Below are 25,137 nucleotides of genomic sequence, written 5' to 3'. Positions count from 1 at the left end.
CCTCGCTGCTACTCTCTGACTGATCATGCATACCTATAGGGCTGCCCTTGCCAACGATATCGGTTCCGTGCCTCAAATCTCTCTCGACGACTTTCTTGAGTACTTCTTGCCATCTTTGAAGATCGATCTGGAAGAACTCGAGGCTGTGACCGACAGACTCACCATCGAGCAGCAGCGACTACCTGATGCCAACAACAATGGGAACAGCCAGGACACGGAATCTTGCACGCCAGACAAGAGCGACCGGCAGGACAATGCGCGCAGGCCTAGTCAATGCGACGTTCCCGACCCAGGGACTAATCTGGAGTCTGTCATAGCCCAACTTGGGAGCATCTGTGACGACGTCATCGCTAGCTGTCAGGAGACTCACGCTGGCCTCTCATTGACAACACGATTGATTCACAATGGCGAACAACAGTCCAACCATGGCATCTCCGGCCTTAACGGCTCTCACTACCTTGTCAACGCTACTGGTCATGAAAAGGAATTATTCAACTGTGTTTGCTACGTTCAATACGCCTTGAACGACGACCCAAAGAGCATAGCGGAGGTGAGCGTAGGCCGTACACGAAGGGCAATCGTTTTGACTGAAGCCCCTTAGGCCGACCAAAACCTCATATGGGAACTGTACTACACCATACAAAGAGATGCCCGACGTCGCTTTACGCTCGGAATGACAGTCATCAACAGCATTGTGCGTCTGTGGCACTTCAGCCGCGAAGTGCTGGTCGTCAGCGAAGGTTTCGACTTCAATGAGGATCGCAGTATCTTGATCGATGTCTATATACGCCTCTGCTTCGCGACTATGCCAGACCTAGGCTTCGATTCGATGGTGACCCTCCTGCCTCTCTGTGCCGAGCATACCGCAGATACACCCCAAGAAGGCAAGGAGCGTCGATACCGAATCTCCGTTGACGGCGTCAACTACATCGGCGCTACGGGGGTCGCTCACCAGCATCCAGCCCGAGCTTTCGGGAAATGCACTCGCGTCTTCACAGCGTACAAGGAAGATGACAGCTCCGACGATGCACTCATCATCAAGGATTGCTGGCTATACGCCGACTGGAGGACGGAGTATGAGATCTACAAGGATATCGAAGCTGCCATCCTCGCTTACGACTGGGCGAATGAGTGTCATCCTCCTCCGGAAAATATGCGCGACCTCAAAACTTACAAATCCACTCGCAAGGTCGATCCCCGCTACGGTACTTTGACCCCAGAACAACGCATGCGATTCTTCAGCCCTATCCTGAGTGGCGCGAAAGTGACGGTCGACGGTCAAGAGGATAATACGCAAGATACTATCGCAAGAGGTTACCAGCTTTCGGACGAACGCAACATGTACCCTGTTGGCTCTGGTGCTATCGAGGGTGACGGCGAAGACGCTCGTCGGCGCCCTCTCTGGCACGCCGACATCAAGCAGAATGTGGATCTCTGGGTTCCCAAAGAAGTGATTGGTTGCTTCTTCCGCCCAATTAATTCTCGCACGCATCACCGTCTGGTCATGCATAAGGGACAATCGATGTACGACATCGCGGTTGCAAAGGAGGCATTTAGCACTATGACCGACGCATCATACGGTGCGTGAACAGGCTCTAAAAGAACCTATCGCTTGTTTACATCTCTGCAATAGCCGTCTTCATGCTCCACTGCATCCAGTGGCTTCATCGCGACATTAGCCCTGACAACATTTTCAGGATGCCCGATGGCAGGGGCGTACTCGCAGACCTCGAGTTCGCGCAACCCGCAAGCGATCCGCGAACGTGTGATTGCCGAGTCGTGCGTTGTTTGATTCTTCTTACCTTCATCATACTGACAATCCCCTCATCAGGGCACACCGAGCTATATGGCTCTGGAAGTCTCCATGCGAAAGTACATGTTTCCCCCCTCATCCCCGCAAGGTAGCCCTCCATGGCGCTATCGAGACAAGCACGACCTGGAATCCTTATGGTGGCTCTCCGTGTGGCTCCTCTTCCGCCACATCGTTGAGAAAGTCGCACATGAAACCCACGATCCGCCCAAAAAGGCAGACACCACTGTCAAGCAGACAGAACGCGACTGCGCACGCATGTTCCCTGGTCGGGTCACTATGTCGAAGGAGCGAGCTCAAGCGCTGATCACAGAAGACGCGCTCGAGACCCATCTGCGTCTCCTCCCACCAGCCTGGAAGAAGAAAATGGGCCCCAAAATATCTCGCATCCGGAGGATGTTGCTCAAGGGATACGCACCTGCAAAAATATCGAAGCAATGTCATCCTGGAGTGTGGTTGATTGTCCACGACATGTGCGCAGCTGGGCAAGCCATTCGAGGTTCACTCCTTCGACCGCACCGGGTCAAGGTCGCTCAGGCGCGCGCTCCGGCGGACAACGTATCGCCAGCACCCCTAACGCCCATCGGAGAGGCACCCCGCTTGACCGCGGATGAGCAAGCGGTCCCAACGACAGGCTCAGGAGAGGTTCCTATGTACGATGTGGGTGCAGCTGGCGCGGTGGAGAATCATGGAGGGGATACAAGTTCACCTTCGCCGGAGCGGAGGGGCCGCAAGCGCAAAGCGCCCGAAGATCCCGCAGAGCCTCGGGCCAAGGTCAAGCGCACGCGCAAGGAAGAGCGGTTCGAGGTCTATTATCCATCTAATAGCGTATTATAGTACACAATCCCACACCATAGCCCCCTACATGCGCTCCAATGGCGAGATCGTCAGCAGCCGCAGCGCCGCCGCGACGACATCCCGCGTGCACTCGAACATCCACAGCCGCGCGCGCGCCTTCTCGATGTCCTCCTCGCCCTTCACGATGACTGTCTCCCACGCGCTCGAGATGACATGGCAGAGGCGGAAGAGGAAGGTGACGATCGCGCTCGGCTCGTGCGTGCGCATCGCGGTCTTGACGACGTCGGGGTACGAGCCGAGGAGGAAGACAATCTCGCGGGCATGGTTGGACTGGACGAGGGTGGCGATGTCGATCTGGGAGGGGGCGGGGAGGGGGAGGAGGTGCGGGTTTTTGCGGGCGATGGAAGCGAGGCGGACGTGGGCGTATTGGAGGTAAGGACCGGTGTCGCCCTCGAAGGACTTCATACGGTCCCAGTTGAAGGTGTAGTTGTTTATCCTATGCACGCGGATGAGTGAACCATTCGAAAAATGAAGTGAAGCCCGACGTACCGCTTCGCCTGCATGTCCTGTATCTTGACACCCGTGATGCCAATGTTGAGGGAGGTCTCCTCAGGATCCTCGATCGCCTTGTACTTCTCCTCGTTCTTCTGCATCTGCTCGTGCATGACCGACGCGGCTTCGCGGATGATCTGGTCGAGGAAGACGACAGTGCCTTTGCGGGTGCTCATGCCCTGGACGAGACCGTAGTTGATGTGCACGAGGTTCTTCGCCCACGGGTACTCCAGCAAGTCGAGGACCTTGAAGAACTGCGCGAGATGGAGATCTTGCTGCGACGAGACGACGTAGATCATGCGGTCGAACTTGTACTGCTCGTACCGCTCGACCGCGCCACCAATGTCGCGAGTCAAGTAGATGGATGTGCCGTCTGCGAAGCCGTCAGGAATCGAACACTGTGTTTTCGACTTGAGACACGTACCCTTTTTCCGCACAACAGCCTTGCCCATCTTATACGCCTCCAGGTTGACAAGCTTCGCGCCCTCATGGTCGTCGATAAGGCCCATCTTTTCGAGACGCTCCAGCGCGTCGTCCATCGACTTCTTGCTAACCTTACTCTCGCCAGTGTACACATCGAAGTGCACGTTGAGCCGACTGTACTCCTCCGCGTACTTCTTCACGCTCAACTCCCGCCAGACGCGCCAGTTCTTCAGCGCCTCCTCGTCGCCATCCTCCATGCGCTTAAACCACTTCGCCGCCTCCGCCTTCACTTCCGGATCCGCCTCCGCGTCCTTGTTGATCTTCACGTAGATATCAAACAAGTGCTTGATCGCGTCCTTCTCCAGCTCCTCCTGCGAGCCGTATTTCTCGAACCCGACGGCAATGAGACCGAACTGCGTGCCCCAGTCGCCGAGGTAGTTCAAGGAGACGACGTCCCAGCCGTGCGCCTTGTAGAGATTCGCGAGGAAGGCGCCGATGATGGTGCTGCGAAGGTGGCCGACGTGGAAGGACTTGGCGATGTTGGGGGAGGAGTACTCGATGACGAGGCGCTTGCCCTTGCCGAGCTCGTTGCGCCCGTACTCGGGCTCTTTTGAGGGGGTGTTGTGGGTCAGGTCGGTGACCTGCTCCAGGACGGAGCGGATCATGTTCTCGGTGTTGAGGCGGAAGTGGAGGAAAGCTTTGTCCTGCACGACTGCGGCGATGAACTCATCGGGCTTGAACTACACGACTGTTAGTATGGTGTTCGAGTGACTCGGCTTTGATTCATAGTTCATGGATAGGCAGCAAGTATGAAGAATGAGATGGGGATGCGTGCACGCACGAGCTCAACAGCGCCAAAGAGGAAACAGAGGATGGGATTGTGGCGCGCAGACCACAACAGCACTGTGAGGTTGACTGCGCAGGCGTAAGCGCTGCTCCTAGCACTAGCAGCCCATGAGCGCGTGGTATGCAGCGTGTCCTGCCTGCGCGTCGATCGTCCACCTCACAGACAATGGGCGAACCGTCATCCCCCACACCGCCCGATCACCAACTGCGCCGTGTCTCTCGGATTCTCGTTCGTAGGAAAGGGCACACACCTTTTCAATGACCTTGGCCCCAATCTCGTTGGGCTTGCCAGGTAAGCGGTACCGAGGCAGCGCCACCGTGAAGTCCTCGCCCTTCTTGCCATAGTCGACGCCATCGTACGCCTGCTCCAGGGAGATAGGGAGCGCCTCCGACAGCAGCTGTGCAATCCGTGTCCGGTACGCGTCGAACACGCAGCGCGAGGGATCGGTCTCCGGAAGGGAGGGGACCTCTGGCAAAGTGAATTTGGATGTTGAGGCCGCCATTGTCCGTCTCTGTACAACGCTGCCGTATCGCGGATGGTTGTTCAAGGATGAAGGGGGGCGGAGCGGTCGTCTCGAGAGTGCAGAGACTCTGCGCAGAAGTACAAGGGACAGAGAGCGGGAACTGATTGAAGACGCCAGGATCGATAACTTTTGACTCGAACTGGGAAGCCTGATCGGGATCCGTCCGGGATTATTGTGCGAAGAGCGCCGCCCAAGAATACCCAAAAAGCCGGTTAAAGTCCTCGAAGATATTGGGAGAACAGTGAATGGTCGCAAGAGTGATGTGTCGGTAGGGTGAGGGTCTGCCGACACTGGTGGTAGAGGTTCAACTGAACAGTTAACGGTCATGTTCGGATCAGGATGACATGTTGCGGGATCCTGTTTCTTACCAAGGGCGACATTTCATGGCGTGATAGCTCAGTTGGGAGAGCAGCAGACTGAAGTTCTGAAGGTCCCGCGTTCAATCCGCGGTCATGCCATTCATTAATCGAACTCTTCATTTTTGCGCCTACTTCTTCATTTGTACACGATGATCTAGCTGAGGTCGACTCCCGCGCACTAGTGCGCACGCCTAAACGAACTCGTCCGTATCGTTCATGCCAATTTATTCAAGCAATGGCACATCGATGGCGATAGCCGCGACAGGGCATGGATTTTGCATGGGTCATAGGAGCATAATAGCAGTACAGACGCCAGATACACACAACAACTAGTACACGTAGCCCAGAATCTTGCCACCAACGTTCTTTCGCCTCGCCTCCTCGTGGTCGAGGATGCCGGAGGAGGTGGTCATGATGATGATGCCGAACCCACGGGCGGGGAGCAGCAAGTTGACCCAGGCCTCGATCTGGGTGACGCGGATGTTGTACCGCGGAGAAATGACGCCGGTCTTGTTGAGGCGACCATTGAGCTGCACGACGATCTTGCCGGAGCGGTGGTCGTCGATGATCTCGAACTCGCCGATGTAGCCTGAGAGGAAGGGTCAGTGGTTGCGGAAAGATGTGATGATGAAGGGGTGAAGAGAGGTAATAGATGTCGTCCTCGTTGTGAACGCAAGCCCGATGGGAGACGGGAACGCGCTGTTTGGTTATTGAGGACGTATCAATCTCCCGAAGCGTTAAAACGAGGGACAGGTGGAAGCGCAACCTCGTCAATCGTAGTTATCACTTCGGTGGTGGATGTGATGGGGACGTGTGAGAGGTGCAGGATCGATTCTCACCATGGCGCTGCATGACGCTCAAGAACTTGACGATGACCTTCGACGAAGGGCGGATGAGCACCTGGCGCTTGCCGCGACGCTCGGCATTGACGATGTTGTTCTGCGAGGGGATGAGGAAAGTGATGGGAAACGCGTCGCGTATCACGTACAAGGCAGTCGTTCTGATGTCTTCGTCAGTACAGGAACCCAGAAACATAAGATTGACACGCACGAGAACGGAGACGCGGACCATCTTGACGAGTACTAGTTGTGAGTACTTTTTACAGAGCCCTGGATGAGTGTCGTGCTACGGAAAGCGCGAGTCAAACGGGCTAGAAAAGAAAGCGCGCGAGGCGTCGTCGACGGTCATCTTGTCTGCGGTTGCTGAATCCAAATACCTTTCGAGGACGTGAAGACTGCCGGGAGCGACGAGGACGAGGTGCGCTTGCGGTCGCGCTATCCGATCAGCGCTCCCAAACTTCGCGCTTCGGTCACGTGTGCTCAGCTGTACAGTCTACCGGCGATTGCCGGCTCACTCGCGATCGCTGCTGCCTGCCCGCGTCGACGAGCACGATTAACGAGCGTATCCTGCAAAAATGGTGAGCGATGCCGCCGCTGTGGCCGGCGACGAGCAGCTCAATGTTGCATTCAGGGCCGTGTCCGCACGAAGACGACGAAGCGCGCTTCCCGCGTCCTCATCGAGAAGTAGTGAGTGAACTTGTGCTCAGGGCTCTGAAGATATGTTAACTATGTCCCAGCTACCCGCGCTTGACGCTGGACTTCCACACGAACAAGCGTATCATCGATGAAGTCGTACGTAGTGGAGAGATGTTAAGAAAACAATGACTTACATCCCGCAGGCCGTCGTCCCTTCGAAGCGCCTCCGCAACAAGATCTCGGGCTTCACGACCCATTTGATGAAGCGCATTCAAAAGGGCCCCGTGCGCGGCATCTCCTTCAAGCTGCAGGAGGAGGAGCGTGAGCGCAAGGACAACTACGTCCCCGAAGTCTCCGCTCTCGATGTGGCTGCCACTGGCGCCAAGCTCGAGGTCGACCCGGACACCAAGGTGCGTTTGGGACACATCCCCCTCACCTTGAATCTCATCCTAACCCCTACTTCAGGACCTCCTCCGTGCCCTCAACTTCGACTCCATCCCCGTCGACGTCGTCACCCCCGTCATCCAGACCGTCGAGCGGGGGCCGCGGGGTCGCCGCCCCGTGCCCGGCGCTGGCCGATGAGCGCGATCAGCGTCCTCTCGCTGGTGATGAGCGTGCGGCCTTGATGGAGCGCCTCTCGCCAGTGGTCAGTGCGCCGCCGCTAGGGACCGCTGCGACCACCCCACACGCAGGAGCTCACGGATCGTGGTCGTGTCTCGTTATGTGCTATGTTTTCAAGCCATTTTCCTCTATGTGTACTACGCATGCAACCACGAAATCCATGCCCTATCGCTTGATCTTGCTGTGAACATGCTGACGTCTGCCGACTTCTGTTGGTTTGAGGTTCGTTCCTCAGTCTAGTTGATGGGGTTGAGCGCGTGGATCTGCGCGGATTTATGCATTTAAGATAAAGTGTCTATCTACGAAAGGACGCACGCAAGTCGCCATTATGGTCACAGGATGCAAGGCAACAAAGTACAGTATGCGAAGGAAAGAAACAAGAGAAACAGATAAGGGAACCACAGAAAGAAAAGAAAATGTACAAGGACGACTACAGCGCCGTCGAGTGCTAGTGGTCGGTGATGATTATCGCCCCCTCTCGCCTGAGTGGACGACGGCGACTAGAAGCGGTTGTCGAGGTAGAGGCTTGCGAAGCGTTTGCCGAGGTGGAGGCTTGGGGAGCAGAAGTCGCAGAAGGCTGGCCGATAGGTGACGCAGCAGGCTGACCAGCAGAGGGTGCAGGAGATTGCTGGGCAGAGAGCACAGGAAGTTGTGGGGCAGGGAGCGCAGAAGGCTGAACAGCAGGGACGGCAGGAGACTGATAAGCAGGAGCGGCAGGAGGTGCAAGCGCAGGAGGTTGAGGAGCAGGCTGAGGAGCAGCCACCGCGCCCTGCGTTGTCGACCCAGGCAACGAGAACACTGTACCAGTACCAGACGTAGACGCCGAGCCAGAGCCAGCAGCCGACGCTGCAGAAGAACCCCAACGGCACCCCCTTGTGACACCAAAGGTAGCCGACACACCAGGGCCGAATACCTCCTCTGCGCCCGAGGGCGCCCTCCTGAAAACCTCATACGGAGATCTCACCAGCCGCTCGGTGACCACGATAGGATACTTAGGAGGCACCGGAATACGTTGCCTCCGCTGGCGGAGATTCACAATGCGCGCCGAGGTCGCCGTCATCTGCTCTGCCGTCTTGTCTTTAGGCCAGGCCCCGACGCGTCCGCCATTCCACGAGGTGAGGGAGCCGGGGACGATGTGAGGGACGAGAAAGCGGGGGAAGTCGTCATCGGATTCGTCGTTGTCTTTGTTGGCGGCGGTGGTGTTGTAAGATGGAGAGGGCGAGGCGGCCCAGGTGGAGGGGTTGGCCAAGGATAAGGAGGCGCACGAAGGCGGGACGATGTAGTTTCCGGTGAGTCTGAAGGTCCCATGAGAGGGCGGGGGCGGGCTGAACGTCCTGGGAGAAGGGATGCCATTCTAGAGTAAAGCATGTCAATAACACCCATGGCTAAACGATGAGCGCACGTACCTTCGTCATATCGTTGGAGGCCTGATTTAAGGTGTAGTTAGGGATGTCCACGTCCATCTTCGCCGTGTCCTCCACGTCCTCATCCTCGCTAATCTCTTCTCCACTCTCCTCCCCCTTCCTCCCGGTGAAAAAATTCACGATCGATTGAACTGTCTTCCAGACACCAGAGCCGCTGCCACTGCGACTCCCCGTGAGCCTCTTCCCTTTGCCTCCGACGCTGCTGCGCTCACCAGAAACACGCGTGCCTCTGAGAGTGGCAACACGGACACTCTTGCCGTTGGGAACATGAATGTTCCTGCCTTCGGGAACACAGGTGTTCGTGGCTTCGGCGACGCGTTGCTTCTTGGGTGAAGGAGCTTCGTGAGGTTCGACAGCATCGTCTTCGGCGGCGCGCTTCTTGCCCTTGGAGGAAGAGGGGTTATTGCCCTTCGAGGAGGAGGAGGGGTTCGTGCCCTTGGAGGCGAAAGAGAATTTCTTGTCCTTGGACCAAGCCTGAAGCAGCGAAGCGATATTAGAGTCGGATGGTGGTACTGCCCTCTCGATGGGGCGTCCGCGTCTCGGGCGCGTGCCTTCTCGTTCCGTCGAAGAAGTGCCCTCGCGTCTCGTCGACGGACCAGGTTCGGGTGCTGGCGAGTTCCTCTTCGGTGAGGTCCTCGAGCGTTTCGCCGGTGAAGCTTGCCCCTCCACGCCTTCGACATTGCTCATACGTCGCTTTCCGAGGCTCTTCTGGCTCGGCCGGGCTGTGTCGACAATCATAGGTGCTGCATTGTCGACTGCTGATGACCCATTGTCGTCCATCGAGGCATATTCGTCGTCCTCCTCGCCAACCACCGTACCGTCGCTCTCGGGCGATACCCGATCACCGCTTCCTTCAGACGTCCGCGCTGTCCACTCCGCATCCAACGCGGCCTGCCTCTCCCTCAAAGCGGCCTGCGCCACCTTCACCCTAGCCATCTCCTCCTCCAACGCCGCCCTCTCTTCCGCCAACGCAGCTAGTTGTTCATGCATCGCGACCTTCTCCTTGCGCTCAACCTGTGTCGTTGGCGTCTGGTCCTCCTCTTCCTCGTCCATCTCCTCCATCTCCTCCCACATCTCCTCCAGCTCCTCCTCCCATGCCTTGTCCTCCTGCTCCCACCGCTTCGTCTGCCCACACATCGCAGCAGCCCTCTCGCTCATCGTCGACTGCACCCGCTCCAGCGTCACCATTCGGTTGTACGCGGCCAGCTTCAGGCGGTACGTCGAGCGGCCCTTGCGCACGATGATGTCAGGGGTAGGGAGTCTGATGCGGGATTGCGGGTTTCTGGGGTCGGGTTGGTATTGTTTCTGCGGTGTGTACGGTAGATTGTTGTCTCGGGAATGCTCGAAACGACAAAGTTCCGCGCGGAACTCCTCGCGCATCTTCAACACCATTTGCCGTGCATACGCCGGTTCCTGCTCCGCCATCTGCAGGAAAAAGTGCCACCGTTTCTCGGAGCAAGACTTCAGCATCCAAGGGTACTCGCCGTTCTCGTCGTACGGACCCGCGCGCGAAGCCCTCCGCTCGGCGCACACTGCGTCGTAGTCCTCGAGCGCCTGTATATCTCTCGCTGAGCAAAGCGCGCGGATCTCGTCCTCCGTTGTCCAGCCGAGCAAAATCAAGCGCCACAGGAGTGCGCCATGGAGATAGACCTCGTCGAGCCGCTTCTCCTGTGCAATCGCGTACTCGAACTCGCCGATGAGCGCCTCGATGTCGACAACAGCAGCAGCGACACGAGGTGCGGGGATCGTGTTGCCAGAGGTCGCGCTCGGGGTAATCTCGTGTCCGCCGGTGGTCTGAGCACGCTCGCGAGGCGGTAGAGGGTTGAACGCCTTCTCATATGCGAAGTCGCGGACCTGAAGGCCCTCCTCCATATCGTATTGTTGTGTGGGTTCAGCGCCGGAGCGCTCGTTGGGGTCGCGGTACTGTGGAGATCGTCAGTGATGGCCTTCATCGCAGTGGCAAAGGTCATAACCACTGTGGCAATGGCCCACGCACCTTGAATTCACCGTCCTGAATGTCGATAGACCACATCTGGGGCTCGCCGCCTTCGCTGGTGTGTTCGTCGGTGCTGATGATGAGCTTGCCGGGGACGCCCTTGGGGATGCGGGCGTGAACGTGCAAGCCCGTGGGGATGACGAGCGCAAAGTTGCGCGCAGTGGAGAGAGTGGGGCGCAAAGCCGGGATCGCCATGGGGTTCGTGTTCATGGTTGAGTGGCTGGACATTGCTAGATCGTTGTAATGTGGTTGGGAGTGGCTGAGAGTGCTTGAAAGCTATCGCGAAAGCGAAGCGGGTCTAGCTAAGATGCGAGTTGATGATAGTTCAAGATAAGAGTGTGAGCAGCAAAACGCAAGGACCTTAAGAATGGTAGGTGGCTGTGACATGCTTATGATCATCATCATGCATGGACCGGCCATTGTTCCCAGCCAAGTTTGTGAATATGACTCCAGTCCGCATCTGGCCCTCTCTCCCGGTGGCAAGGATGCCTATTGTGCTGAGCAGTTCAAACAGATATATTCTGAGGACCAAGGACACGAGGGGTGGTGACTGCGACGGAAGGACATGGTGGCAGGAGACAACATTCGTTTGTTTCCGTGAAGATGAGGTAAGCAAATCAGGACACCGCGTTTGGAACACGTGACTCGGGGTTGAACTTGCCTCTGTCTGTGGCACCACTCCCAGATTAAACCGGAGGCTTACATCTCCTTTGCCCCGTATCGAGATCTCATTCAAGGATGTATTCTTTTGATGGTCTATGTACCAATACCTCAGGGACTCGTACTTCGTGGATCGGCGACAGAAATGCGGACCGGCTTGATATTCACGAGCACGATGGGCATGCACAATACGTCCACATCCATCTTCGGAGCCAGAATATCGTGACTGCAGCCTAGTTCAGCTAACAATATCAAGCAAGCTCTCCGGATGCCTACCTTTCTTTCACATGCGCCTCGACCTCAAGCCGCGGCTGCCAATTGTCGAGGTGTTCGCCACAATGACCGCAAGACCAAGTATTCGCCTCAGCAAGTTCGGAGCTCTCGCTTTTGCGTGCGCAATCGGCCTCGGACTCGGACAATAGTCTGAACTTGGGCGTTTCCTTCTGCTCAGCATGCTCCTTGTTGTAATGCAACACCTGCGACGGAAGTCAGCGCGAAACGCTCAATGGAAGCGATTTACAACATACCGCAGAACGCCACCTGAATGCCAACCTTGTCCACGTCCCGCCAAAATCCTGCGCCGGGCAATGCGAACAGAAGAAGCGCGCATCGAGCTGGTCTAACTCTGTAAACGTCGTCGTCGCCGGCGACAGCTCGAGCACATCCAGGAGTGCAACCACGGCACGCGAGAGGTCCACTCTGTATTCTGGCCAATAGTCCACCCCTGACTGGCTCGAAAGGAACAGCAGCTCCATCGCTCCGAGGCATTGCTCAAACGGCGCTTCACGTGGATGCCAACGCTTCTGGCAAATTGCCACTGCCAGGCTGAAAACAGGAATCCCCGCATCTTCCAGCAACACGCCGCCTTCCTTGACTTGCGTTAGCAGATCGTCGAAGCGCCACCGCAGGTTGCTTTCGTTTCTCCTCTTCATGCTCCTGATCTCTCCCCCACAATGCCGCAGGGCTTTTTGAAAATCGGCGTCCGGCACGCTCACGCCAACGTCGGTGTATGAAGGCTCCCAGAATGGTTCCAGCTTGACGACGTCGGAAGATCGCGGTAGAGCAAGCCAATCCAGCGACGTAAACCACTCCCGAGGTCCAATGGTCTTGCGATACGCCTCGTTATACACCTGCGCAGCGGCGCGCTTGCGCTGGGCGATGACAGCAGGGTGATCCGTGAGGAGGCGACGGCGGCGTGCTCTGGCGACTTCGGCTTCCCATTTCTTCTTGATCCGACGCCAGGCTGGTGAAAGCAAGGTTCAAGTCGATTGGATGAGGGTAAGGACGAGTGGACGGCTACTCACATGCATCCGTAAGCTCCCTCTTCTCAATCTCAATCTCGCTGGTCGTCATGGCGCGTTCGACGTCCCGCGGGTCGTGGCCGATTTGTAGAAGGCGAGCACGAATGCTGTTCGCGTATTGAGCATCAGGGAGACGAGCACACCAAGTAAACAACGGCTGCACATACCCCTCCTTCCGCTCCTTGGCCAGATCCCTGCCCGCGCACTTGTTCTTCCACTGCCTTTCTTCATGCCAGGAGCAGTATTCGGGCGCAAGCTGAATTTGTTGTGAGCTTCCTCCGCAACAAGTTCCGCAAGACGTCAATTACACCCTCACTCACCTGCATAACCGAAATCACCCGGGCGATCCTGCGCTCCCGGAATTCCTTATACGCTTCTTTCGCGCCGGGCTTCTTCGCTTCGATATCCTCCTTGTACCGAGCCACAATGCCAAGCATGCGCTCGACGTCGCCGCGCCAGTAATACGTCGTCTCAGAAGCGCGAGTAGCCCAGCCACCTACTGGAATGCCCGGTGTCAGATAGTTGTCGAGGAGAGAAGCGAGAGGTAGGGAGGGGGTGGATAAATGCGTAGGGGGGATGTGAATAGACGCGTAGGGGGGATGTGGATAGACACTGGACAAATGTCAAGTGAGCACATACCGTTAGTGTAGAGTACCAACGGCAGAACGGACGCGTCTGCACCGGCAAATTCGCGAGCGAACTTGTTGGAGGTGAACAAGCTTCGGGGGCTGTAAGCTGGGGTGATAACAGAAGGTTAGGCGGCAGACTCACTTTGCCTTCTTGCACGCCGAGCACACGCGCATGAGCAGCTGCCAGTCAATCTTGTTCACGCTGGTGGTACCACAGTTCTGGGGAGAAGTGAGCGTTCGTCAACTCTGGGAGACACTTTGAAGGCGAGGCAAAAGGACGAACTTACCTGACATCTATTGCCCCCAAACACCAACACCGCCCAGCGCGCCTCAGGTGTCCCGAGGGGAGGGCTCGGGCTATCTCCCATGCCAGCTCGGGCGTCTTTCCAGATGTGTGCGGCCTGCGGGGACGCGAGGGTGTCCTGCAAGTTTGTGCACGTATGCGAGAGCGCGTGCAAGGCCCCGACGTCGAGCTGCTTGAGGATCTGGGAGGCGCGTCAAAGGTGTGTTGGAGGCCTGACAGGCAAGATAATTTGAATGTGACAAGCAGGAAAATCTATGCAGGACAGGCAGTCCGAAATCCCAATGCTATGGGATACCCACCTCAAACCAAATGTCCAGAGGCATGCACATAAGCGTCGACGTCTGCTCGACAGCTGGTTTCCTGGGCGCTGCCGATTTTGCTGGTCCCTTGGCCTCACGAGGGTTAGCGCCTCTGCGCGCGCGCTTCGCGGGCGGGCGCTTGGGCTCTGGGGAATGGGGAATGGGTGGATATTGAGCATCCCAGTGATATTTGGGCATTCCTCTGAATCGAGTGAACACACCTATATCGTCGGATTCATCTTGCGCAACGGACTGCGCCTTAAGCAGGTTGTTGCGCTTCGCCTTCGTCAGGACCCCACACTTTCTCGCTGGTGTGCGCATGGCGGGAGATCCTTCTGCTAGACGGAGAGAAAGGTTCAGAGCTTAGCGAGATGGGGTTCAGAGCAAGATGATGGCTGCGGGCAACGTCGTTATTCGATGCTTATCTAGCTCGAGAACGTGTCGAGTCAAACTAGAGTACATCAAATCCGCCGGGACCGTCGAGGGCGCAGCTGTGTTCATGTCGTGTTGGAAGGACGGAAACGCGCTGGTGCGTGAGAGTCAGACCCGAAGTCGAACTCGGAGGCCGCCGAGTCAAACGCGATCAGGTGCCCATTGATGCAACATGACTTGACTCGTCCTCGCACACCAATGTGAACGAGATGATTCTGTCAGGAGACGAATTATGAGTGCGAAGAAAGCCATGTTTGCAGGGAAGAGGAAAGCCTTGACGACGAGTTCAGCAGGCTGAGTTAGAGAGTGACATGTGACGTGACCTGGACCCACAAAACAACGCCCATAAAAGCAAGTGAGTCTACGACAGACTTACTGCAACGGTCAAACAAAGGCCATTGATGGTACGAAGTTGAATTTGTCGATCCCATCCCAGAAAGTAACATTTGCAAGATGACCGAGCTCAGGATAGACTTCTGAAGGACTGCGCATGCTGTAGTGAGCAAGGGCTAGATGCGTCCGTCATTGTCAACGGTTGGCAAGCGCTGCGATTCTCAGTGAAGCCAGCCACACTTATATTCGCGACCTTCTGGTCATTGGTGGCCATCGTGCGACCTCTGCCAGTACCAGTAGCGCCGAAGAGAATCGGTAGAGAATCACGCGCAGAACTGGCGTCGGCGCTATGTCAGAGAGAACCTCCTAATAAGCACCGCCGTGACCGCCGGCTGCCGTCAGCCAAACAGTCGCACACAGCGACGCCATTTTCCGTCTGTTCCTCGAGCACCGGCGCCGCGCTCGCCCTCCTGCCGCCCTCCCTCCCCTTTCCTCCTCCTCTGACTCCCCGCCGCCGCCGACGCTCGGCAGCACGATTTGAAATACCAACACCCGCCTTCTTCATGACGGCACACGACTCCACCTTGCACACTTCCCCGTTCGACGCCGTCGCAGCCTCTCCCCCGCGCCGCCGTCGGCGCTCGAGCTCGTCTGCGTCCGCCACGAAGCGCTCGCCGTCCCCGCGCATCCTACTCAGCGGCGCTCCCGATAGCAAGGGCGGCGTGCAGAATATCACGCGCAAGGTGATCCGCAAGCTCGAAGAGCTGGGCGGGCATATGGAGATCGTTGAGGTGAACGAGAGCAGCGAGGAGGAAACGGTGGTCGAGAACGCGCTCACGAGGGGCGCGACACCGGAGCCGCAAGCGAATGGCAATGGTGTAGCAAATGGGGTCGCGAATGGCGATGCGGCCAAGGAGAAGGCGAAGGAGGTGGTGAAGAAAATCGACTGGGAGATACCGCGGAAGCTGTTCCACTCGTCGATAGGTGCGTAGCGAGCTTAACGCGATAGGGAGCGTGTTTTTGACCCGCGTGTTCTGCAGGGTTCTTCACGATATATCTGTATGTGTCGCAAGGAACACCGGTGGCGGTCGTTCGTGCGCTGTGGGGCGCGTTCTGCATCATTCTCCCCTTGGACTTCGTCCGCTTCCGCTACCCTCAGTTCGAGCGGCTGTACGAACGCGTGGTCGGCTTCCTCATGCGCGACTGCGAGAGGGATCAAATCAATGGCGTCGTATGGTACATCCTCGGCGTCAACTTCGCCCTCACAGCGTATCCTCTTGACGTGGCGACTGTGGCCATTCTCATGTATGTGCTCATCCACCTGTTGCCTGCGACCGTCTCTGATCGTTCGCTGCAGCCTGTCCTGGGCGGACACCGCGGCGTCGACTATCGGTCGCGCATGGGGCCGATTGACTCCTCCGCTTCCGAGGCGGACACCTGTGCTTCGCCTTCCTCTTGCGCCACGCAAGTCATTGGCAGGCTTTATCGGGGCCAGCGTCACCGGCGCGCTCATCGCTGTCGGTTTCTGGACGTTGATCGCGCCCGTTCGGCCTGCGGACATGTCCTTCCAGTTCGACCTCTCCTCAACGAGCGGGTGCGTGGCGCTAGCCGCTCTTGCGCTGTGGGCGGGGATCGTCAGCGGTGTCGCAGAGGCACTAGGTGCGTGTCTATTCATGGTATACGCATCATCGTTTGCTCATCCATGTCTAGATCTTGGCTCAATGGACGATAACCTGACCTTGCCGATCATCTCGGGCGGGTGCCTCTTTGGATTCTTCAAGGTCCTGAACTGGATCATGTCATGATTGTGTCTTTCCTCCATCAACCTGTCCACCTACTCCACGTCTCCTACACCTTTCCGCACTGCATATCGTCGCCTCCTAGAGTGAATCATCACGTACTGCTACACTGGCGTGGACCCTTCCCTTCACGTTCTTCTACCTATACCGCCGCCAGCCTCGACGACCTTAATGCTACGATTACCATACGCCTTTGCCTACTCACGTTTTCATCACGCTTGTCAACGTTCTATGCGCATTTATCTTTATCTGTCTTTCCCCTTCACGGCCGCATATTCCCTCTCATGGCCGTATCTTCCTTTTCTTACGGCCGGATGTCTTTTCCTCCATGGCCTGCCAATCACCCTCGGCCTCAACCCAATCTTCCTCGGCCCTCTGTCCTCCTTCTCGACCTCATGGTTATGGATTTATGGTGGAAAAAGCGTCCTCAAGGGACGCGCTCGTGTTATCATAGCCACTCATGTAAAGACATGTAAAGGATGTGTATGTAGAATGCATTTGCGCTGCTAGAACTTCGGATCACTCGACTATGCGAGGTGGACTTGGGGAGGAGGGGAATGTATGCGCGACGTCACCTGACCGGAACCATCAAGACACGTCCGTGGCGAATGGTACATCTTCATCGTTGTCACCGTCGGCCATCTGCTTGCTGTCTGTACTTATCGCTTCCGGCGCATATACCCTGTCTTTCTGTGTGAATACCAAGTACACAATCATCTGTGGACGAAGGATAGGACCAAAGTACCCACACGCGCGTTGGGCGCATACATCGACCTCACTAGCCAGTCGCGCGCCATCATGACGGGCTTCTCCGCACTACCAGTCGCCGAGGAGGGGGGCGAGGACTATGAGGACTCGACGCGGTGGGCGGGCGTACCAAGGATCCTGGGGCCGAAGTGGGCGCAGCTGCCCATCCTCACGGTCGGCCTGCTCGGCGTGCAGCTGTTCTGGAGTGTCGAGATGTCCTATGGTGCGTCGTGCGTCGCGCCTCCCGTAACTTCACTGATCACTGAGCGCGCCACAGCATCACCATACCTCCTAAGCCTCGGCATGAGCAAGTCTGCCATGGCCGTCGTCTTCGTTGCGGGCCCCTTGTCCGGCCTGGTCATGCAGCCCTTGATTGGTGTGTAGGGTTCGCTTCAGTGGGCTTGCGCGTAGGCTCAACGGAATGTAGGTGTCCTCGCGGACAACTGCACCTCCCGCCTGGGCAGGAGACGACCGTACATGATCGGCGGAGTGATCCTCTGCTCGTGCGCGATGCTGTTGCTCGGTTATACGCGTCCTATAGCAGCGATATTCACGGGCTATGACAATGCTGCGGTGCGTGTGATTATGCTGCATTGCTAGGACTATCTCTCAAGTATACCTTCCGCAGAACGACCGATGGACGATTGCTCTCGCTGTACTGGCCGTCTACATCATCGACTTCGCCATCAATGCTGGTTCGGTGCTCCTTCCCTCATCGTGTACAAACCCTCACATAGTCATAGTGCAGGCGGTCGACCGTGCCATCCTCGTTGATACTCTACCACCGACTGCGCAGGCCTCCGGAAACGCCTGGGCCGCACGAATGCTGGGCATCGGGAGTGTTGTTGGGTTCTTTGCGTAAGCGGGCCTCATTTTTGGATTCCCGGCGCTTTCGGACTTAATGAGTGTCACAGAGGCAACGTGGACCTGCCCTCGTACTTCACCTGGCTAGGCTCAAATCAGCTCGGTGTTCTCTCAGTTATTGTCATATTCTGGCTCGTCTTGGTGCATGCCATCACGGTTACCTCGGTGAAAGAGCGTATACTGCTCAAGCGAACGTACGTGCAGAGCCTTTTCGTGTCATATGTCATTGCTGACCTCCGACTGCAGATCTGAGATATCCCTTTTGCAAACTTTCAAGCGCGAATTCAAGGACATCTTCGCCAACATATTCAGATTGCCGCGGACCATCAAACAGATTGTGAGCAGGCATACTCTCCTTCCTGTATAGCTCTCGAATGGATCTAACCCTCAACCATCAAGTTTACAGTCCAGTTCTTGTCAGTATTGCGAACAAGGGCCCACTGTTATCTTCCGCTAACGGGCTCGTAGCGCCTGGATCGGGTGGTTCCCAGTCATGTTCTACACCTCGGTCTACATCGGCGACCTCTACAAACGCTCCGCCGCACAAGCACATATCGAACCCGATGACGCAGAGGGGACGCGCCTAGGAGCTCGCGCACTCTTCTACATGGGGGCTGTCTCCCTCTTCGCCAACGTCGTCCTACCGGCCTTCGTTGCTGAGACTGCATCCAAATCAAGGAGTGGGACGCCTTTGCCTGTGCTCAAGAAGCCGTCGCGATTTGTTGTACCTGCGCGAATGAAGGTTCATCTGGCGACTTTGTGGGCGGCAAGCCACGTGGTATTCGCTGCTTGCATGCTGGGGACGTTGTGAGTCGGCTTTCCTGATTAGATGAAGGAGATGACTGATGTGTAGGCCGTAGTTTTGTAGACTCAGTCGCTGGAGGGACTTTGCTGGTCGCTGTCACGGGCTTTTCGTGGGCGATCACGCAGTGGGCGCCGTTTTCTTTGGTTCGTCTTGTTTCCATCTTTTCCTTCCCCCTCCCCAGAAGTGCTGAACTGGTAACTACAGCTCGGCGAGGCAATCCTACTCGAACCAGCGGGTCCTACAGATGCCTCCATCCGCTTAGCAGACGTCCGCGCATCAGAGGAACGCCAACGATTCCTCGTTGCGGGCGACTCAGACGATGAGGAAGAAATCGGCGTCCACAGACGGCGCAGCACCGACAACAGCCGGGGCAGCCTCGACAGAAGTCGCAGCGGGTTCGCGGACGACGATATCGGGAACGGTTTCGCACACGATGAGCACGGGAATGGCTTTGCCCACGACGGGAATGGCAACGGCTTCGCGCACGACGATAGCTTCACACACGAGTCTGGCAATGGTTTTGCGGCGGGTGTGACGAGTCCGGAGAGGCGGGGAAGCGTGATGAGCAACTCGGGCGCGCAGATGAGCGTGGTCAATGTCCATAGTGTCGTCTCGGAAGAAGGAGCGCCGAAGGAAGCGGGTGGGGGTCTGGCAGCAAAGGCTGGGATTATCTTGGTGAGTGGCCTCCTTTATTCTTTGGTGTCTACATGTGGCGCGAAAAGGCGCGTGAAGGGAGGATAAGGCTGACGGAGGTTCATCCATAGGGCATTCACAACCTCTTCATCGTGATCCCCCAATTCATAGTCACCGGCGTTTCTTCGATTATCTTTGCCATCTTCGACCCCGACCAAAGTGTGCTGCATGGCGGGCATGGCGGAATCCCGATGCATAATTCGACAACAACAGAAGATGGCACGGATGCAGCTGCGTCTGGGGATCTGGCATTCCGTTCATTGGCGTACCGCGCTGAGGAAGAAGACGATGCAGGCGGATCGAATTCGGTGGTGTATATCTTCAGGTAAAACTCATGTCAGTTTTCTGCCGGAGGAGGATGCTGACGACAGTCATAGACTCGCAGGATTCTCCGCCGTCATCGCTGCTGTGCTATGTTGGAGACTAGCACGAGATTTGCGGCACCGGTGAACGCACTGCCATACTCGTCCACCTCAAAAGCTACTATGGACGTTGTATTTATGTCTCGCTGTACACTAGGACCTTTTCACCATAATCTTATTGGGTCTGCAGGACGGGAAGCTTCCGTGGTCGCTTCTCAAGCATCTACATATGGGCGTTATAGTGTTCGGAAAATGTCCGAAGACAAAAACCATAGGTACTGAAGTGGCAACCTAAAAATCCATGGTAGCGGGCGCCAGTGCTTCGAGGGAGAAAGGGTCAGCCAAGGACTGCCGGGTCGTGGCCCAGGACTGCTGATGAGGCACCTCATAGCAAGGGATTAACGAGTCCATGTCTGCCGCACTACCGTCGTCGTGGCACGTGTGCGGCCCGACCCCCGACTCTACCCACCTTCTACAGTACCTTCCCGTGTCGTCGTGCCGCCCCCTCTCACGATGCGACGTCACCCACCGGGATGGGCAGGCAGACCGCCGGGGCCTGTAGGCAGGCCTCTACAACAACGACGGTGCTTGAACAATCCTTGTTGTGGCAAGGAGCGACTCCCGCGCTGGATGGTGTACGCATCAAAGGCGCTCGGGAATTCCCGAGAGACATCAAGCGCGCCTCGTGTGCCGTTGCCGACGGGCTTTAAGTCTGACAGAGTGAGTCATCGATAGCGTTCCCAGAGGTCAAGTTTCCCGCTCACCCTCAAACCATAGACCAATTTTCTTCCGCTCACTCGTATTTCTGCGACGTCCTCAACCGCTACGCTCATTTTTTACGATCTATGTAGTGTCATCGTTTTCTGAATTTCCGAACATTATAACGCCCATATCTACACCTTTTCGAGCATCGTCGGCAGTGATATACAGCAAAGTTATATTCCACTCAGTACACCCGATCGCAACAAGTCCACACACAACTAAAAGACAGTACCATCGCTCTCTATCTCGAGGGGCGGGCCACAGGTCTCCGGCCGCTTTTCCTTCGCAATCTCGCGGCCGCCCTTCCAGGTCGCGCTCTCGAGTACCTGGGCGAGGGAGAGGTCCGCGTTGAGCTTTTTGCGCAACCCATCGGCGATGCGGTCCCTATAAAGAGTGAGCCAGACTGTATCTCAAAGAAACGGGAGCAAACGTACAGCATGATGATGGTCATAGCGCGCCACTCGACGACAGCAGGGTGAGATGGCGTGACGCGGGGCAAGCCGGACTTCGCGTCTGTCTCGAGCAGGTTTGGCTTCAGGCTGAGTACACCAAGGTCGAGCAGAAGACCACCTAACAAGGAACAGTCAGTCAAAGACGGGCGAAGTATTAATCCACTCACCATTGCGGTACTCAGGCAAACCCGTCATATCCTCGATGCCCTGGAACTTCCAGCCCAGGATCTTCTCAATTGGCTCGATGACGCTGTACGACATCCAGCCGGTGAGCTTGTGGAACGGCACGAGGTCATCGCCCTCCTCCTTCGCCTCCTTCGCCAGGACACCGCAGGGCCATACGTCACCAAGCGAGATGCCGCCCAACTTCGTCCTCGAAGGCGGCCAGATCGCGTTCAAGCCGTCGATGAGCGCGCTCCAGAGCGCGGCGACCGGCACGACGCGCTGCTCGCCGACGAGCTTTGAGTGCTTCTCGAGGAAGTCTGCGAAGAGGAGGGTGAGTCAGTCACCTAGATAAGGGATAGGAGTCACTGCAGGATGGGGCTGAAGCGACTGCGCGGAACGGCAAGCACGAAGGCGCCGCCGGTGCGGGATGTGGGATGCCGACGTGGTAGATGGATGGACGTGGTGGAATGGGCGCTTACCGACGACGTTGCCCGGCCGTGCGTTCTCGCCGAAGTACTCGGGGTTCGCCTTCAGTGCGTCGCTGAGGCGCGCGAGCAGCGCTGCGCGGCCCTCGATGCCAACCATCGGATTTGACTCGCTGACCTGCATCGCGGCGGCTGTCCTCTCTGCAGTGATGCGCGCCAGACCGGCAGCTAGAAGTGTATGAGTGATGGGCCAGGATTCAACAGAGCATGGATGAGATCTCGACGTACCATCTACCTGGAATGGCTGCGAAGCATCTCCCGAGAAGAAGCCCTGCTCGAACATGTTGATGCTCGCGACGCCGAGACCCTCCGAGCGACCGAATGACTGCCCTGAAGCCGGCTCCTTGTACGCCCATGCGTTCCCCGCGCCAGCATCGAGCAGGACAGACACGATGAAGATATCGACGATGCGACGTGTCTTCTCCTTCACATCGACGTCCCATTTTGCCATCATCGGTTCCACGCGTGGGCGGCCAGCGTCAAGATGTCTCCATCGGCCGTGGGGAGGGATCTGCATGCCTATCGGTCAAGTCATCCTGCTGGGTGTCTGCGGGACACGCACGCTCGCGTAATTCGTCCCAAAGTCCCTCTACAGTCTCATTAGAAGGGGAACAACGTTCAGAACACAGAAACGTACCGTGATGATGTTCGCGCAGTAATCCACGACCGTAGACTCCTGCTCGGGGTGGTAATCAAAGTACTCCAGGCCACCCTTCTTTGCGATCTCGAAAACGCGGCTGCAGCGCTCGCGGATGGCGGGCAATGTGCGCAGGTACGCCGCCTTGCTCGTCAGGGGTGTGGGTGCCGATGTCAGATTCATGATGGGGGAGGGGGATGGTGGGTGGTTCGGGACAAGGCGCCGGGCGGGCGTTTAAGTACCTGATCAGTTACTGATCCGCGTTATCATTCGGGTACCTCATATTTCCATTCGGACAATCAAAGACTGCCATTTACGGCCGGCGTTCAATCACGGCGCTTGTCGCGGGATTGTTCAAAGTGCAGTGGGATTGTGAAAGCAGGTACGGGGACAACATCAGAGTCCTATGTAATTGCAATGCAGAAGTCCGTATATTACTGCTCAAATGCAAGTACACTATTAGTGGCTTTAGCTTGGCGGCGCGAATGTTGTTACAGATGTTGGTACGAGGGTCCGAGAATATTGTAGAGGATGATTGGCACTGAATGCCTTCGCCGCGCTTTATTAGTTGCCGCATTGCGGGCAGCGACGGCTTTCCCGACGCTGCACGAATTGTTGCGCGGGGCGGAGCCTGAAATACCGCCGTCGTTATTCTCGACGTCGGCAATCTAAATGCGCCACATACCATTGGGTACACGTCCTGGCGCAGTTAGGGCAGTTCGTCGGGTGCATCGAGCTGTATCGGCAGTTGGACTTGTTGCAGTCGATCTACGAATAGGTCAGCAAAGGCGCAGTAGAAAAAAAAAGATGACAGACCTGCTCCCCAGCATTAATGGGAGTCTGGTGGCCGCACGCATAGAGGGTGTTGGGTACAGCACGGTAGCACATTATGTGAGTGGAATAGACGCTCAGAAAGCAGGACAGCGAGTACAGCGAGAAAAATGAGGCGAGCAGAGCAAGGGACGCGTCAAGCGTATAGAAGAGGGCGAATGCGATTTGTGTAGCCAGAGACCAGCATCGTCCTCAGCTTATATAGAGGCTGCGCCGTTGTATACAGCGACCAGCAGCCAATACCCGGCGGCCGGAATTCTGGAACTCATTACTAGCAAATTCGCTGCGTACCACACTCCATCGAGCGGGCTGCTAGGCCCCATCGAGGTTGTCGCCCACGTCGTGCTGGTGACAGTGCGCGGTCGTGATGAGTCGTGCCGGCGATAGTTGTGGGCTGGTGATATGACAGTGATGCATCTGCGCGCCTGTTGCCGAAGACATCGCCTTCGGCGCTGTGCGTCCGCGGCGGCGGGCGTGGGCGTTCTGCTGCCCTTGACAGACAGCGACCTGATTGAATGCAGTTCGTCCCGCGTAATTGACAAGCGCGCGACGCAAATTACCGTTGAGCCGTGTAGACGGAGGTGCATCGTACCTGCGATGTCCCGGGCTGACGAGCCGCCGTGCGGACGGACTCGAGCGAGGGCAAATTCGAAGTGGCGGGGAGGAGCGCGCTCACATGACGACAATCGGCCTCGACTCGGGACGTTGTCCGCGTCGACCCTGTCGGCGGTCGCGTTTGGCACATAAGATGCCGGCGCGTCTAGCCTCGTCACTATGGCGCTGCGACCAACTGCCCGTGTTTGGAATGTCAATGTGGAGATTACAGTGGCGTGGGTCAGGATCGCAGGATCTTCTGCTCCATATGGAAATCAAGAGGGCGTGCGACGGCGCACCTGATTTATTATTTGAGCCCGTCAACTGTGACTGGTCCCTGGGTCCTGGCTGACGCTACCGTGCTGCCGTACTTCTGGATGTCACAAACTAGTGAAGGGCCGATGTCAGGACAACTGAGCCTTGGCCGGCGTTTTTCGACCGCGGGTGTCGATAGATGATAAATTGACTGTGATACCGCTTTTCGCGGAGGATCGAGGCGGTTTACGGTATTGCCCAAAGATCGACAGGTCATCCGAGATGAAGAGAGCTGTTGCAGAATGACGACAATTGAGCGGTTGAAATTCTGTCATAAACCTCGTCGAAGTGATACAACTGCCGTGAATCGGCAGAGCTCGGCCAGACTGAGTCTCGAGGCGGCTCATCCTCCGTCGAAGGTAACCGGGAAGGTGCGGGGATGTCGGCAGGCGCGTGTAATGGAGCCTCCAGACCGGCGCAGGCGTTCTCCAGAGAAAGAGAACCGGCGAGAGCCCAGCGTAAGGGTCCCCGCTAGCGTCGGGCTCGCGACATCGCCATAGCAAGAGAGTCCAGGGATGAGTCGGGTGACTGCTTTTATTTGCTTTCTTGGCCCTTCGTCGACGACAAGACAGCGCACGACGGCGACAAGAACATCGTGACTCGTCCAGTGGAGAGCGCGAGGCGCGACGTCGTTGAAACGCAGCGCATGGAGCAGAGTTCCTGGATACCGGCGCTGAGGTCACTGCGTGGCGGTAAATCGCGGAATGTAGGTAGCCCAGCGCGACCATCGACCGGGTGCGCACAGTCGCCATCTACAAAATTACGGCTCGAGGCTCAGGGAGGTCATCGGCGAGAACGTCAATTGATGCATTGTATCATTGCCCGACTTGCGACGCACAG

General features: G+C 57.0%; 11 protein-coding genes and 1 non-coding gene across 12 annotated transcripts; 6 read left to right on the top strand and 6 right to left on the bottom strand.

The window, feature by feature from the left end:
• Positions 1-25: 25 nt before the first annotated feature.
• SCHCODRAFT_02749325 (uncharacterized protein) lies at positions 26-2,647 on the top strand (the record flags this gene model as incomplete). The annotated part of the gene is made up of 4 exons (XM_003030962.2): positions 26-550; positions 602-1,580; positions 1,634-1,779; positions 1,832-2,647. The coding sequence occupies 4 exons, from the start codon at positions 26-28 to the stop codon at positions 2,645-2,647; spliced, it is 2,466 nt and encodes an 821-aa protein (XP_003031008.1).
• On the bottom strand, positions 2,511-5,141 carry SCHCODRAFT_02628586 (arginyl-tRNA synthetase). Its single transcript, XM_003031375.2, has 4 exons — positions 4,681-5,141; positions 3,585-4,323; positions 3,158-3,533; positions 2,511-3,104 (listed from the first exon to the last, which is right to left on the bottom strand). Exons 1-4 carry the CDS (start codon positions 4,930-4,932, stop codon positions 2,672-2,674), a joined length of 1,800 nt encoding a protein of 599 aa, XP_003031421.1. The 5' UTR covers positions 4,933-5,141; the 3' UTR covers positions 2,511-2,671.
• Positions 5,142-5,338: 197 nt separating this feature from the next.
• On the top strand, positions 5,339-5,411 carry SCHCODRAFT_t138. Its single transcript has one exon. It is a non-coding gene; the product is annotated as a tRNA-Phe (tRNA).
• A 104-nt stretch (positions 5,412-5,515) lies between these two features.
• Positions 5,516-6,583, bottom strand: SCHCODRAFT_02628580 (40S ribosomal protein S22). The gene is made up of 5 exons (XM_003031376.2): positions 6,529-6,583; positions 6,363-6,462; positions 6,301-6,312; positions 6,152-6,251; positions 5,516-5,901 (listed from the first exon to the last, which is right to left on the bottom strand). Exons 2-5 carry the CDS (start codon positions 6,381-6,383, stop codon positions 5,642-5,644), a joined length of 393 nt encoding a protein of 130 aa, XP_003031422.1. The 5' UTR covers positions 6,384-6,462; positions 6,529-6,583; the 3' UTR covers positions 5,516-5,641.
• A 102-nt stretch (positions 6,584-6,685) lies between these two features.
• Positions 6,686-7,614, top strand: SCHCODRAFT_02628577 (40S ribosomal protein S17). Its single transcript, XM_003030963.2, has 5 exons — positions 6,686-6,729; positions 6,783-6,838; positions 6,889-6,943; positions 6,991-7,197; positions 7,253-7,614. The coding sequence occupies exons 1-5, from the start codon at positions 6,727-6,729 to the stop codon at positions 7,367-7,369; spliced, it is 438 nt and encodes a 145-aa protein (XP_003031009.1). The 5' UTR covers positions 6,686-6,726; the 3' UTR covers positions 7,370-7,614.
• A 242-nt stretch (positions 7,615-7,856) lies between these two features.
• SCHCODRAFT_02504360 (uncharacterized protein) lies at positions 7,857-14,342 on the bottom strand (the record flags this gene model as incomplete). The annotated part of the gene is made up of 13 exons (XM_003031377.2): positions 7,857-8,762; positions 8,815-10,755; positions 10,829-11,104; positions 11,642-11,714; positions 11,765-11,964; positions 12,016-12,731; positions 12,793-12,896; positions 12,957-13,045; positions 13,110-13,401; positions 13,461-13,517; positions 13,561-13,637; positions 13,706-13,903; positions 14,022-14,342. The coding sequence occupies 13 exons, from the start codon at positions 14,340-14,342 to the stop codon at positions 7,857-7,859; spliced, it is 5,250 nt and encodes a 1,749-aa protein (XP_003031423.1).
• A 1,007-nt stretch (positions 14,343-15,349) lies between these two features.
• Positions 15,350-16,591, top strand: SCHCODRAFT_02702080 (uncharacterized protein; the record flags this gene model as incomplete). The annotated part of the gene is made up of 4 exons (XM_003030964.2): positions 15,350-15,770; positions 15,827-16,091; positions 16,144-16,445; positions 16,497-16,591. 4 exons carry the CDS (start codon positions 15,350-15,352, stop codon positions 16,589-16,591), a joined length of 1,083 nt encoding a protein of 360 aa, XP_003031010.1.
• A 46-nt stretch (positions 16,592-16,637) lies between these two features.
• On the top strand, positions 16,638-17,163 carry SCHCODRAFT_02314225 (uncharacterized protein). The gene has a single exon (XM_050342346.1). The coding sequence runs from the start codon at positions 16,757-16,759 to the stop codon at positions 17,093-17,095; it is 339 nt and encodes a 112-aa protein (XP_050199577.1). The 5' UTR covers positions 16,638-16,756; the 3' UTR covers positions 17,096-17,163.
• Positions 17,164-17,174: 11 nt separating this feature from the next.
• On the top strand, positions 17,175-20,366 carry SCHCODRAFT_02628569 (MFS general substrate transporter). The gene is made up of 13 exons (XM_050345478.1): positions 17,175-17,555; positions 17,610-17,708; positions 17,760-17,905; positions 17,961-18,027; positions 18,076-18,190; positions 18,247-18,390; positions 18,443-18,533; positions 18,596-18,612; positions 18,665-19,003; positions 19,057-19,144; positions 19,206-19,676; positions 19,766-20,019; positions 20,072-20,366. Exons 1-13 carry the CDS (start codon positions 17,384-17,386, stop codon positions 20,142-20,144), a joined length of 2,076 nt encoding a protein of 691 aa, XP_050199576.1. The 5' UTR covers positions 17,175-17,383; the 3' UTR covers positions 20,145-20,366.
• A 467-nt stretch (positions 20,367-20,833) lies between these two features.
• On the bottom strand, positions 20,834-22,782 carry SCHCODRAFT_02628565 (DUF1688-domain-containing protein). The gene is made up of 7 exons (XM_003031378.2): positions 22,558-22,782; positions 22,483-22,509; positions 22,149-22,431; positions 21,915-22,088; positions 21,438-21,752; positions 21,253-21,388; positions 20,834-21,202 (listed from the first exon to the last, which is right to left on the bottom strand). Exons 1-7 carry the CDS (start codon positions 22,738-22,740, stop codon positions 21,037-21,039), a joined length of 1,284 nt encoding a protein of 427 aa, XP_003031424.1. The 5' UTR covers positions 22,741-22,782; the 3' UTR covers positions 20,834-21,036.
• Positions 22,783-23,121: 339 nt separating this feature from the next.
• Positions 23,122-23,445, bottom strand: SCHCODRAFT_02505845 (uncharacterized protein; the record flags this gene model as incomplete). The annotated part of the gene is made up of 3 exons (XM_003031379.2): positions 23,122-23,188; positions 23,243-23,325; positions 23,374-23,445. 3 exons carry the CDS (start codon positions 23,443-23,445, stop codon positions 23,122-23,124), a joined length of 222 nt encoding a protein of 73 aa, XP_003031425.2.
• A 696-nt stretch (positions 23,446-24,141) lies between these two features.
• On the bottom strand, positions 24,142-25,047 carry SCHCODRAFT_02544309 (uncharacterized protein). Its single transcript, XM_050343627.1, has one exon. It carries the CDS (start codon positions 25,023-25,025, stop codon positions 24,387-24,389), a length of 639 nt encoding a protein of 212 aa, XP_050199575.1. The 5' UTR covers positions 25,026-25,047; the 3' UTR covers positions 24,142-24,386.
• Positions 25,048-25,137: the final 90 nt, after the last annotated feature.

The sequence above is a fragment of the Schizophyllum commune genome, assembly GCF_000143185.2.
Source record: "Schizophyllum commune H4-8 unplaced genomic scaffold SCHCOscaffold_7, whole genome shotgun sequence".
NCBI classification, from domain to species: domain Eukaryota; kingdom Fungi; phylum Basidiomycota; class Agaricomycetes; order Agaricales; family Schizophyllaceae; genus Schizophyllum; species Schizophyllum commune.
This window is presented reverse-complemented; position numbering and strand designations above follow the sequence as displayed.

Coding starts and splice junctions, on each gene's coding strand:
- SCHCODRAFT_02628577 (XM_003030963.2), top strand. Junction 6,839..6,888: donor CGCGTCCTCATCGAGAAGTA/GTGAGTGAACTT, acceptor ACTATGTCCCAG/CTACCCGCGCTTGACGCTGG. Junction 7,198..7,252: donor AGGTCGACCCGGACACCAAG/GTGCGTTTGGGA, acceptor CCCCTACTTCAG/GACCTCCTCCGTGCCCTCAA.
- SCHCODRAFT_02628569 (XM_050345478.1), top strand. CDS start 17,384: ATGACGGGCTTCTCCGCACTACCAGTCGCCGAGGAGGGGGGCGAGGAC. Junction 17,906..17,960: donor CGGGCTATGACAATGCTGCG/GTGCGTGTGATT, acceptor TACCTTCCGCAG/AACGACCGATGGACGATTGC. Junction 20,020..20,071: donor TCGGTGGTGTATATCTTCAG/GTAAAACTCATG, acceptor CGACAGTCATAG/ACTCGCAGGATTCTCCGCCG.
- SCHCODRAFT_02628586 (XM_003031375.2), bottom strand. CDS start 4,932: ATGGCGGCCTCAACATCCAAATTCACTTTGCCAGAGGTCCCCTCCCTT. Junction 3,534..3,584: donor GGCTGTTGTGCGGAAAAAGG/GTACGTGTCTCA, acceptor ACGGCTTCGCAG/ACGGCACATCCATCTACTTG. Junction 3,105..3,157: donor CAGGACATGCAGGCGAAGCG/GTACGTCGGGCT, acceptor CCGCGTGCATAG/GATAAACAACTACACCTTCA.
- SCHCODRAFT_02544309 (XM_050343627.1), bottom strand. CDS start 25,025: ATGGTCGCGCTGGGCTACCTACATTCCGCGATTTACCGCCACGCAGTG.
- SCHCODRAFT_02314225 (XM_050342346.1), top strand. CDS start 16,757: ATGCTACGATTACCATACGCCTTTGCCTACTCACGTTTTCATCACGCT.
- SCHCODRAFT_02628565 (XM_003031378.2), bottom strand. CDS start 22,740: ATGAATCTGACATCGGCACCCACACCCCTGACGAGCAAGGCGGCGTAC. Junction 22,432..22,482: donor TTGGGACGAATTACGCGAGC/GTGCGTGTCCCG, acceptor ATAGGCATGCAG/ATCCCTCCCCACGGCCGATG. Junction 21,389..21,437: donor TTTGCCTGAGTACCGCAATG/GTGAGTGGATTA, acceptor GTTCCTTGTTAG/GTGGTCTTCTGCTCGACCTT.
- SCHCODRAFT_02628580 (XM_003031376.2), bottom strand. CDS start 6,383: ATGGTCCGCGTCTCCGTTCTC. Junction 5,902..6,151: donor GAGCGTCATGCAGCGCCATG/GTGAGAATCGAT, acceptor CCTTCCTCTCAG/GCTACATCGGCGAGTTCGAG.